We start from the raw sequence: 13,345 nt of genomic DNA, 5'->3' as shown, positions 1-13,345 counted from the left end.
TGGAACCCTCATACTGACAACATGCTGTACGTCTTCATAAAAACCCAAATACGCAGCCTCACACACACTTATTCTCTCACTGAGCATGTAACGCCATGTGCTACAGCACGTTCTCACTTACACTCACCAGACAGCGACATACTTCTTGATATTCCACTTGATATAGCATCTACACCCTGATATTTACACCCCTTTGTGATACTGGCCTCATCTACAGATACACAAGACCTGTCCAGCCGCCACCGCACAGATGAAAAGATTTTGTGTGGCTTTTGAGAGTCTGAGATGTGTACCACCCTCACACACACCACATACTGTTTGATACATTATTTACACCCTCGCCACATACCTCTTGATACACCAACTTATACACCATCTACACGTACAGTTCATCAAACACCCTTACACACTTTACACAATCTTAGACAAATCCTTACTTCATCTTTCCATACACCTCACTTCACCTCACCTCAACATCCCATACACCTCACCTCTACTTATCTCACCTCATTCCAACTCACAGCACCTCATCTAACATCTCCGCACCGCACCTTACCCCATCCTACCTCATCTCACTTCACCTCACCACACCTTACCTCACCTCTCCTCACACATTGGTATCACCTTCTGGCATCTTTAGCCTCACCATAATTTCTTAGTCAGCTTCTAGTCATTAGTTGTTAAGAAAACCCTAATAAAAACAGAGCAAATGGTTTAAGGTTTATAAATTTCTACCCTTCATAAACACTGAACTTTATTATCATTTGTGTAGGAAAGATCGAAGCACTTATTCTTGTACGATTCATTTTGAGCATTGCTATCACCCAATCTTTATGAAAGAGGACGTAGAAGAAGACTTAGATTAATGCCTATCGACCACACTATAAAAAGTGGGTGGCCATGGTCTCCCCCACCACTTGCCGTCCCCAAGCGTGTGAAGGCAATGACTGGTACTCATGTCATAATCGTGGAACTGTTTTTTTTTTTTTCATTATTTATTTCTTAATTTATTTATCAATTCATTTACCAGTCTCTACAGGCGCCAGCACTCTGGGGAACGATGTCCTTGAAGGACGAGGAAGAATGAAAGAGTAGCATACTGCAAGTAAATATAAGCACACACACACACACACACACACACATATATATATATATATATATATATATATATATATATATATATATGTGTGTGTGTGTGTGTGTGTGTGTGTGTGTGTGTACAAAGGACGAGACAGACCACAGGTCCCACCCATTCGCACACTTCCAAGTCCAGGCATGGGACCTGGGACTCATAACCCACCAGCCGTGGCCAGTGGCTTTGGCAATGACCTCGGGGCACCCTGACAGGACAGCATCGGGGACACTTTCTAAGCAAGCCTTGACACTGTAACTTCCCCGCCATTAACAAATGGAGTTTAACGTTGAAAAATTTAAGGCACTTAATGTCGACAAGACCATCGTAGATATTAGGTACAACTTTGATCGTGAAGAAAGTAATCAATCGGAATGCGAGAGAGATCTAGGTGTCATGGTTAGTAAAGACCTCAGACCAAGGCAACAGTGTATAAATGCGAGAAATAAAGTAAATAGGGTCCTAGGATTTATTTCGCGAACAGTTATCAATAGGACATCAAAGGTAATGCTACAACTTAATTTAGCATTTATAACGCCATATCTAGATTACGCCTGTAATTTTGATGTCCGTACAATAGAATGAATATAAATTCGCTTGAAAATGTACAGAGAACAATAACAAAAATTATACAACATGTTCGGAACCTTTCATATAAGAATAGACTGAAAAGACTGAATCTGCACTCACTAAAAAGGAGTAGAATATGGGGAGACTTAATTGAGATGTTTAAGTGGATGAAGGGAATAAATAAGGGAGACATTGGCACGGTACTTAAAGTAAGCATACAGGATAGAACTAGAAGTAATGGTTTCAAGCTAGGTAAATTCGGTTTTAGTTAGGAAATGCGTAGAAATTAGTTTGGCAATAGAATAGTGGACGAATGGAATAAGCTGCCTAGTGAAATAGTTGCTACCCCCTCCAATGACAGTTTCAAGCATTGGTAGAGAAGCATATGACGAGTAAGGCTTGGATTAAAAAAAAAAAAAAGTAACCAGTACTAACTCATTCTTTTTCCTTTTAAGGTTGCACCATGAAAGTCTCTTTTCTCCTTTCTCACTTTCCTATAAAATGTCCTCGACAGTTTTTTTTTTTTACTGCGTGGTGTTTCTTCTCACTTTTTCCTGCTGGTTTCGGTTGGAGGGTTTAGTTACTCTTTTAGGAGCTGCCTAGCATGGGCCAACTGGCATACTGCAGTAATCCAATCTTCTTATGTTTCTTATTATGCTCCCACTGATAGGGCAGCCCTATGGGACGTTACTCCGAGTTTCGGGCCCCTCTCCTTTGGGTGGAAGCGGCAGCCTGGAAATCACAATGCCCTGTACCCTCTGGGACAGATCGCAGCCCCTTCCCATCCCGGTTCCAAAAACTATGCTGACGAACCCGTGCCAAGCCTCTCCTCAGGTCCGCCACTGGGTAGCGGGGACAAAGTTTTCTGGCCGCAAGCCCTTGCTGGCGTCAACCCCTATGACATAGTAAGGTGCATGCAGGGCAGTGAATGAGACAGAGAAAAGTGTTTGGGAGGGCATGTTGGCCTACTCTTCGTGTTAGTGTCTCACTGCAAAAGTCAGGAAAGGGGGGATGGTCAGGATATCGTGATGGCTAGTGAAACAGGAGCTCCCTGTCACCAGCATTCCCATCTCTCCGAGAGGCTGCCAGAGATCGATCAACATGGAGAGCAGCCATTAAGTGACCAAGGCAGACGCATGCAAGCATGTTGGAGCCTTTAAAAACGATACTAGGATACAATGAACCTGTACTAATTAATTCCTTTTTTTTTTTTTTAGGTTTCACTACAATAGTCTATTCTCTCCTTTCTTACTTTCTTACAAAATGTCCAAGCCAATTTTTCCATACTGCGTTGTGTTCCTTCTTTTTCCTTCCAATTTCGGCTGGAGGATTTGGTGGGTGGGGGAGAGCTTTCTTTGCTATGTTTGTCTTATTCTATTAGTTCAGCCACTCTTGTAGGAGCTGCCTAGTATGGTCCAACTGGCCTACTGCAGTTTTCCTCTCTTATGTTCTTATAACCTGGCAATACAGGATAAAGTAACTGTTGCTGACAGAACAGAGGACTGATAAAAGGCAACGCAACTAAAACGTTTCCACAGGAGTACATGAGGAAAGGGAGTGGAATGAGCATATAATCACAGATGTCCAGGTGACATGGAAACAACGGGTAAGGAAACTTGGGAAGAGTAGGAAAGTCCCTCAAAACAAGATGAATGATGAAGTACTGACAAAATCTAGCACATAAGAAGCAAGGGCGACGGAAGGGAATCATGAGTAGACAAATGACAATGATGGGAAAGTGGGTGAGAACTAGAAGTGGGAGCATTGCAGAGATTGCAGGGTGTGGCAGTCACCGGCTGTCCTGTGGCTTTCCCTAGGGAGTGATACCTCAGACGAATGCAAGCAACGGCAGCACTGCAACGGCGGGTGAGGGTAGGGTACTTGCCATAAATGTGTCACACCCAAAGTAGTGCCGTAGTGCAGGATGGAGACGCTGGCGGGTCGTTAGGCATCAGTACGCAAATCCAGGCCCTCCCTGGTTCCATCCCGTACGACTTACTGTACCGGCTCCTTGGACACAGGAAGGTGCAGAGGAGGGTAAGTTAAACTAATTTACGTGCAATTCGGGCAAGGTGTGCTACATAGTAAATCAAGAAGTATCCCCTATCACAATATGTTTTCTCTCTCTCCTATGCTTGTTGCCATTTTCTCTCACTTCAAGATTACCATTAACTAAATTCTTTCATATGTACTGTTTCCTGCTAATTTTCATACAGTATCGTGTTTATTTACTGTGTTTGTAATTGTACTCAGAATGACTATCTATCTATCTATCTACCTATCAATCTATCTATTGCCAGACGCATTAATCCTGTATGGGGTGACCAAAAACAAATCGCCTCCATGTCGCCGTCCCCCGCCATTTCAATGCCCTGCTCCCAGCTTACACCCCCCTCTCTCATCTATCTATCTATCTATCTATCTATCTATATTGGTGGTAGGTGGGGGCGCTCACCATCCACTCACTCAATGTAGTGCTGCTCTCGGATGTCTGCCCTGTCCTCTCCTCCATCCTTCTTTCCTTCCATCTTCTTCTATCTTTCTTTCCTTCATTCTATCCTCGTTCTTCTGCCTACGGGTGACTTTACACTCCCTCTTCTGTCTTTCATTCCTTCATTCTTTCCTCTTCCTTCTGCCTATGGGTGACTCTACACTGAGTGACAAGCCAAATGATTTCCTGTGCTCCAGGAATCTATTTAGTACGCTGGGTGGTAACCATATAACCAAATTTTGGTGCCTGGTGGTTTAGTGGGTAATTATTGTACTCCAGTCGGATTGAGCTGGTGAAGGTTTATATCCAAGGGTGGTTGGGGTTTATTGCTCACGTAATGCCACTTAGGGATGAGTTAGGTTGGTCACTCTCATCTTAAATATCGGGACCAACTGCCTAGCCCCGGGCTCCTACGCTCCTATGGGGCAACTTAGGATTGGATGATGGATGGATGGATATATAATATATATATACTGTATATATACTGTATATATATATATATATATATATATATATATATATATATATATATACTGTATATATATATATATATATATATATATATATATATATATATATATATATATATATATACTGTATATAAATATATATATATATATATATATATATATATATATATATATATATATATATATATATATATATATTATGCGAGGAAGAAGGGATCAAAGGCTAAGTCCGCAAAAACAGTTCCTTCCAAGAAAACAAAAACAATACAAAAGAGAACCAAAATAAATATCCGTTCATTTCGAGACGCCTGGATACACTGCATTTGAAAGACTGGAGATCATAGGAAGTAGGAAATACAGACAGAGGGAGACAGTTCCAGAGTTGTCCAGTTGCATGATAGAAGGACTGGGAGTAACGGCTAACTCTTGCATTAGAGAGTTGGACAGAAAAGGGATGAGAGTTTGTTACTAGACGGGTGCTACGCACCCGTCGAGGAGGTGAAGAGAAGCAAGCAGACATTTCAGAGGAGCAATGACCATTGAAGTAGCGATGGAAAAGAGATAAAGAGACAACAGTGTGGTGAAGAGACAGAGGTTGAAGGGAGCCAGTAAGAGGAGGAGTATTAATGAGACGCAAAGCCTTTTATTCCACCCTATTGAGAAGAGCTTTATGTGGGGAGCCTCCCCACATATGAGAGTTGTACTCTACACAGGGGCGAATAAAACCCGCGTATAAAGTCAACAACTGTGCAGGGGTAAAGAAGGTATGGAGACAGCTTAGTACACCTAATCTCATGGAAGCAGATTTTACAATGGACGAAATATGATCTTTCCAAGATAAGTCCCGAGTGAATGAAACCCCAAGCATATTCAAGGATGATGCACGATTGAGCTGGATATTATTAAACATTAGTGGGTACTCCTGTGGACGATTTTGTCGGGTTGATAGGTGTAAAAACTGAGTCTATACCTCTCTACTCCATCCCTCCATCCCATTCTTGGCCTTCCCCTCCCTCTCCCCCCCTCCACTTCACTCACATACACTCTCCTTGTCAGTCTCACGCTCTCCATCCTCTCCACATGTCCAAACCACCTCAGTGTCTTTCTCCTGACACTTCCTATCACATCCACATCCACACAATGCTCCTTCACTTCCTCATTTTGTAAGTCGGTCTCTCCCTGTGACTCCACATCCTCCTGTCAAATAACTCATTTCCACTGCTCTCACTCTTGACTTCTGTCCCTCCAACAAGGTCCAAGCTTCACTTCCATACGTTAGAGATGGTATCACAATTCTGTCATGTAGTAGCTTTTTCACTTCCATGTTCACTTCCCTGTTTCTTATCACTGCTTTCAAGGAACCAGCAACCTTTCTTCCCTGTTGCACCCTTTCAAGCACTTCACCCTCTAAACTTCCATCCTTACTCATCACACTACCCAGGTACAAAAGCGCACTCACATTTTCCATTTCCTCCTCATCCAGCCTCACTGCACATTCACTGGCTTCATTTCTCTCGAAGACCACAACTTTACACTTCCCTATATTCACCATTAGATTCCTTTTCTTACACACTCTCCCAGACTCATTCATCAAACCTTGCGGCTCCCCTTCATCTTCACTTAACAACACAGTATCATCTGCAAACAACAGTACAGGTAGTTTTCAAACACTGCCAAATCTCACTAGGGCCACTCCAACATCCACTGCCCTACCTTGTATCTCTTTTATAACCCCATCCATATACAGACTGAACAACCATGGAGACATGACACATCCTTGTTTCAATCCAACCTTCAAATATAAAAAGTCACTCAGTTCACTATCAACACGCACTGCAGCCTTAGCACCCTCATACATACTCTTCACTGCCTTCAACAACTTCCCATCTACTCCATATTATCTTAATACTTTCCACAATCCTTGTCTATCTACCCTGTCATATGCTTTCTCCAGATCCATGAAGGCCGCATACAACTTCTTTCCCTTCTCTAGAAACTTTTCCACTAAAGATCTAAGAATGAATATCTGATGTACACAACCTCCTTCCTCCTTAAAACCTCCCTGTTCTTCTCCAACTAATTCCTCTGTTATTTCCCTAACTTTGTCAATATGTATCCTACCATATATTTTTTCTATTACACTAAGAAGACAAATGCCCCTATGATTACCACACACTTCTTTTTCCCTTTCCCTTTGTACTATTGCGGCCAGGAGTACTTAGCCACCCTCGTCCAGCCAACTCGTGTATGTGCCAGGGTCGCATTCACCGGCACAGAAGTTGCCTTCGATGCATTTCTGTCGAAAAATATCCCTTCAGCTTTGGGCTTATACTAATGGATAAAGCAATAGTAATATTTACTTTGAAGGTTTGACTCTGATAAAACGAATATATCATACTGATTATTTAATAACTTGTTTCTCGTATAGAGCCAAGCAAGTGACAGATTTGTATATTTAACTCCACTCCACGACTTCCTGTAGGTTTGAACCAGCGAACACAGAGTGAACAAGTTTGAAGCATTCATTTGTTACCAGGAGAGAGAGAGAGAGAGAGAGAGAGAGAGAGAGAGAGAGAGAGAGAGAGAGAGAGAGAGAGAGTTGCGGGAGCCCGTGAATTTTAGAGGAATGAGGTGGAGAAATGAGGTGCTCAACACAGTTAAACAGGGATTTTTCCTTTCGTTTCGGTTGGCTTTCTATACCTAAATGACTAAATGAAGGTAAATTATGAAATATAATGACTGGATGACAAAGTGGTAATAGGGTCTGGGTAATGGTTGTTTGGTCCAAGGTGTGCGGTGGGAAGCCTAATTTCAGGCAACGATCGCTGTTAAAAGTTGGATATTTTAGGTCCCATTTATTGTAAATATCTCCATGTATGTTTACAGTACGTGTATGCCCCTATGGACCTATTTTCACCCCATGAATATTTTTATCAATGGACATTTTCACCACTCGGAGCACCCCATGGACCTATTTTCCTTAATGATTTTATTTTCATAGGCCTACTTTTCTACGTAACGTATTTTCCCACGAACTAATTTTCCCCATTGATGTATTTTCTCCCCACGGACCAATTTCTCCGTCGACCTTGAATCTCTCCATGGGTGCAGGTTTCCTACATGGACGTATACCCATGGATGTATTTGTCATAATGAACCTATATTCCCCATAAACCTGTTATCCGACGTGGTTATATCACCCACTGATGCGTTCAGTTCAAACACAGACCTCTTAACCAACAGACGTATTGCATGATGGACCTGTTGTAACCCACTGGATATATATATCTACTTCAGCATGATTCCATAATAATATCCCCTGTGCACCGATATTCCCAACTCGGACATTAACTCAAATCACCTAACTGCAGTGGCCTGTTTTCCCACAATCCGTCCATCCACCTACACACCCACCCATCAACGCACATACCCACAACCTTATTCAATACAGTATGTCTCAAGAGTAGGACGACACAAACCCGTCTCTTGCCTTGTCCTACAGGTAGCCCCACCACCCACCCCATTTAAACAATGCACGAACCCCACTCCACCCCACTTAACCAGCCCAACAACCCTTTCCCTCCCTCTCGCCCACCCACTCCACCTAATCCGCCTGTGAAACAACCACCCTACACTAACCAATGCACCCACCCAGTCACCAACCTACCAACCCGCATACCATGCAACAAAAGTCAGATGACTCGCAATTCAACACACACACACACACACATACACACACACACAGAGGCGGGGTGGATTTCCTTACAAGAAAGACGAGTCTCACCGCTTAACTCTGTTTGTCGGTAGAAAATAGTACCGGGTACTCTTTACAGGGAGTTTGTCAGGCCGTAGATAAGGGGCTTCATTCCGGCTACATACACATGATTTTATGCGATATGAGTAAATAAGGTGCTCGAGCTAAACAGGGAATTTTTCCTTTGGCTAATGTCGAAGTTTATTTATCCCAGGATAACGTCTCCTTGGACAAAATGAAAGATGGGTTTTATTCTGGGTAACGCCAGTTGACTTTGTCAAATAATTTGGCAGGCCGCGTAACTTCTGTTAAATGCCTTATGTTCGCATTTTTTTCTCTCTCTGGTGGTTGGCACCTGGAGATTTTTGGCAAACTCATGAGTATTTTTCTCATTAACTGGATATCTCTCTCTGGACAGAGAGGCAAATTACTTAAGCACAGCTTTTTGTTAAATCAACATGCTTTATCTCCTAATATCATTATTCAAACGAAAGCAATCCTAAAAAGAAAAATATATATATATCACAAAACAAGGCAAGTTCTAGTGACTGATGGAAGAAATATTCACACTGTGGCCTGTTTCCAATGGATCACACGAATCCAGGGTTTCTCATCCCTTGCATTTCCCTGTGCCAGTCTGTCTCCACTTCATTATTCCAAAATTCACAGGCGCCCACCACTCTCTCTCTCTCTCTCTCTCTCTCTCTCTCTCTCTCCTGGTAACAAATGAATGCTTCGAACTTGTTCACTCTGTGTCCGCTGGTTCAAACCTACAGGAAGTCGTGGAGTAGAACCAAATATACATATTTGTCACTTGCTTGGCTCTATACGAGAAACAAGTTATTAAATAATCAGTATGATATATTCGTTTTATCAGAGTCAAACCTTCAAAATAAATATTACTATTGCTTTATCCATTAGTACAAGCCCAAAGCTGAAGGGATATTTTTCGACAGAAATACATCGAAGGCAACTTCTGTGCTCGTGAATGCGACGCTGCCACTTACACGGGTTGGCTAGACGAGGGTGGCTAAGAACTCCTGGCCACAATAGTACAGGGGAATTATTATACCTGACTTCCAATTCTCCGGGACTCTATCTTCCTCCCAGGCCAATCTGCACATCTTCCACCTCCATTCTACTGCTATCTCTCCCCCATGCTTCAGCATTTCACCACACACTCCATCAACTCCTGGAGCTTTCCCCATTTTAACTCTCTTCATTGCTTCCACAACTTCCATCCTAATGATTTCTTCCTCTGTTCTCGCGTCCCTCCTTCTCCTAGACATTCCCCAGCCACTTATTCTTGCATTACTTTCATTCTCTATGTTCAACAGTTCCTTAAAGCAGGCACGTGCACAGGGGGGAGGGCTACAGGGGCTTGAACCCCCCCACTTTTCCCTTGATACCCTAAAAGTGCCCTTTTCAGAACTTATATTAAATTAAGATATTTCGAAATCAGTCTATTAGTTATTGTTGTATTACTTTTGTATCCAGGAGGAAAAATATAATTAAATAACATGAAGGCCTAGGTAATAGATTCTTTAAAGTTTACTTCTCGACTCCCTGTGTACGGGAAGGTAGGAGTCTATTATGCATTTGTACTTTGAAATGTTTTCAGGTCCTCAGATATAAATTTAAAATAGTTTCCGACTTTCCGTTCAATAGTACTAATAAGAGAAAATGGGAATAATCAGCTGACAGCGTGTGTAGGCGGCGAGGCACAGATGAATTTTGGCGTGAGTGTTTTTGTTTTTTACGTGGCTGATGTTACTTTTAGCCCTCCTATCAACAGTGTCCTTTATTCATGAAGCCAGGAGTACGCTGGTAGGGTACTGAGTATGAGAATACTCAATATATTGTGTTATGATGAACCAAATAGGTTTGGTTTTCCATCGCGGGTTGTTCGTTTACACTTATAGGAGTATTTGGGTAATTCAGTGATGGGAGTGCCCGGGCTGCAGCAGCAGACAATAATTGAGTGTCACAGTCAGGGACTAAGATACTTGTATGTGAACTTAATAGACTTCATATTAATAATACAGAACAATAAGTTTGTGTTTATCCCATCGTGGTTAGTGTTCCGGTGATTAGTATACTAATTTTGGTGAACAATTATTAGGCATTGTTCCTGTATGTCTCGTGATGTTAGTGCTTATGTCAGATTGTATCATTGTCAGTTATGTTTGTTGCAGCCTGGTCACTGGTGATGTAGCACAATGCCCTGTAAGGAGAGAGCCAAGAAACAGAAAGAAAGGGAGAGACAGGAGGCAGCTAAAGGAAGTGCTTCCCTCTATGGCTGGCTTAAGCCAGGGAGCAACAAAGATCAAGAATCTGAGGAGGAAAATGAAGATGATCTACGAGCAGATTCACAAGATCAAATCAGTCAAGCTTTATCAGAAGAGTTTGGAGAAAAAAGAAAACTAGGTGAAGCAACAGATGGTTCAGAGGGACGGGAAATGGATAACACAGATCTACAGAAGGACGAACAGGAGGCACCATCAACATTGAATCCTGAGGCGATGGAACCTGACAGCACATATGTAGAGCAAGGGACACACACAGCAGTGACAGCAGAAGCTCGAGACGAAAGTAAAAAGGAAGTTTCAGTTTCAGATTTGTTACAGCGTAAGTTTCCCACTGACCCTGCCCATGTTAGTCAAATATGCCTAACTGCCAACGACTCTGAGAAATATATTGAAATGTGCAATTCCGTCGGTCCATGCCAACCAGTTATTTCTTACCAAAGAATGCACAAGGACGTTCATTTCAGAGGCAGTGGTATGAGAAAAATCCGTGGCTAGAATATTCAGTAGAAAACGATGCTATGTACTGTTTCAGTTGCAGGCTCTTTATGGCTGAAGATAAACACCAAGTAAAGTCTGCTTGGAGGTCTGTAGGAGTAAATAAGTGGAAAAATGCCATAGACAAAATAAAAGATCATGCAGCAACGGAGGCACACATGCTTGGTATGATACGGTGGAATGGCTACAAGCAGAATTCATTGGTTAAAGCCTTTCAGTTGGCTGACAGTAAAATACTACATATTCATGAGCAAGAAAAGCAGAGGAACAGAGAGATTCTATCTCGGCTGATAGATATTACTTTGTATCTGGCTAGGCAAGGTATTGCTTTCAGGGGTGACGATGAAACACTAACTAGCTCAAACAGAGGCAATTTCATTGAGCTTGTCAATCTCTTTGCGAAATATGACAGTGTCATAAAAATGCACTTGGAAGCCGTCACAGCCTCGCAAACGACTAAGAAGAGACCACAAGTATCTTTACTTTCAAATAGGACACAAAATGATCTCATCAAGGCCTTGGCTATTTGTGTGAGAAAAACCATTCTTGAGGAAATCAGAGATGCTACTATATACTCTATTTTGTTGGATGAAACTACTGATATCTCTCATGATGAGCAAGCTTCCTTCGTTGTCCGATACGTACATGAAATGGAAATAAAGGAACGCTTCATTCAGATCTGTGAAGTACAGTCAGCTGCAGGACAAGAACTAACAAATGTCGTGTTGTCTCTCCTTGAAAAAAATGGTTTGAAAATAGAGAATATCAGAGGTCAGGGTTATGATGGGGCAGCTAACATGAGTGGACCTTACAAAGGACTGCAATCTAGAGTACTTCAACTGAATGAAAAGGCTCTCTATGTGCACTGTCATGCACATTGCTTGAACCTAGTCCTTGTAGAGGCTGCAAAGGTGAACCGTCATTTTGTTTCCTTCTTCAACATCGTGGAAAAACTTTACACCTTTATTTCAAGTTCAGGAAAACGGCATGCTGCATTTGTGCAGACACAACAATCTCTGTTCCCTACCGAACGTGTACATGAGCTGAAAAAGCTGTCAGACACTCGATGGGCCTGCCGAGAATCAGCTCTAAGAACACTGAAGAAGGTCTTTGTAGCAGTGGTTGAGTTCCTCAAAAATATATATGAATCCAGCCCACCCGACTCAGGAGCTTGTGATGCAGTGATGCTGCTTCGAAGCATCAGCTTTGAATTCATCTTGTCCTTGGAAATTACTACACCAATTTTTATGGAAACTGCTATTGCCTCGGATGCACTTCAACAGCAAGATGTGGACTTAGCAGCATCATACAGAATTATAGATGGGAGTGCTGCAAACACTGAAAAAACTAAGGACAGAAGAAAAGTTCCAGGAAATGTTTGAGAATGCGTCGAAGAAAGCAGTTGAAGCAGAAATTGATATTCCATCAGATATTCCAGGACAAAGAAGACAAAGGAAAATGCCAGGAAAATACAAACACAGCTGTACATCAGCAACAGAGGATCAATCATTTCAAACATTGGAGGAATATTACCGTGTAAATCTGTATTATCAGTTCTTAGACACACTCACTCAAGAGATTGAAAGAAGGTTCAAAGGGAAAGAAAACTCATCAACAGGCATCATCCTTCGCTCCTTCCAGTACCTTACAGTAGCAGCAAACTGGGAGGAATTACAGCCAGATGCTGTAAATGCTGTCCATACCCTATGCAAATTCTATGGGTTTGAACAAGAACAAGACAAACTTTTGACAGAACTAAAAGTGTTTCACTCAGCATATCCATGCCTCAAAAGTGACCTGAAGCTAATGATGAGGTGTATAAAGGAAAATAACTTGAACTTTGTTTTTCCAAGTTTATGTGAGTTGCTCAGAATATATGCATCTATTCCAGTAACTACTGCACAGTGGAACGTTCGTTCTCGAAGCTCAAGCATATAAAATCAAAGCTTCGCAGTCTTTGCAGTGAGGAAAGGCTATCAGATTTAATGCTGCTGGCTGTAGAAAAGGACATCCCTGTCAATAATATGGAAGTGATTGAAATTTTTAAGACTATGACTCAAAGGCGGATAAGTCTTTGAGAATCAATGTGAACTGATTGTTTGTAACTGCCAATGAAAAGTGAAA

The 13,345-nt window shown here is 42.0% G+C and overlaps 1 protein-coding gene across 1 annotated transcript; it reads left to right on the top strand.

The window, feature by feature from the left end:
• Positions 1-11,643: 11,643 nt before the first annotated feature.
• Positions 11,644-12,603, top strand: LOC145416999 (zinc finger MYM-type protein 1-like). Its single transcript, XM_080285849.1, has one exon. It carries the CDS (start codon positions 11,644-11,646, stop codon positions 12,601-12,603), a length of 960 nt encoding a protein of 319 aa, XP_080141975.1.
• The last annotated feature ends 742 nt before the right edge of the window (positions 12,604-13,345 follow it).

This window comes from Coenobita brevimanus, chromosome 108 (assembly GCF_032717465.1).
Source record: "Coenobita brevimanus isolate Jiangsu-jjx chromosome 108, ASM3271746v2, whole genome shotgun sequence".
In the NCBI taxonomy this organism is placed as follows: Eukaryota; Metazoa; Arthropoda; class Malacostraca; order Decapoda; family Coenobitidae; genus Coenobita; species Coenobita brevimanus.
Note: the sequence above shows the minus strand (reverse complement) of the source record. Positions and strands in the feature narration are given on the sequence as shown.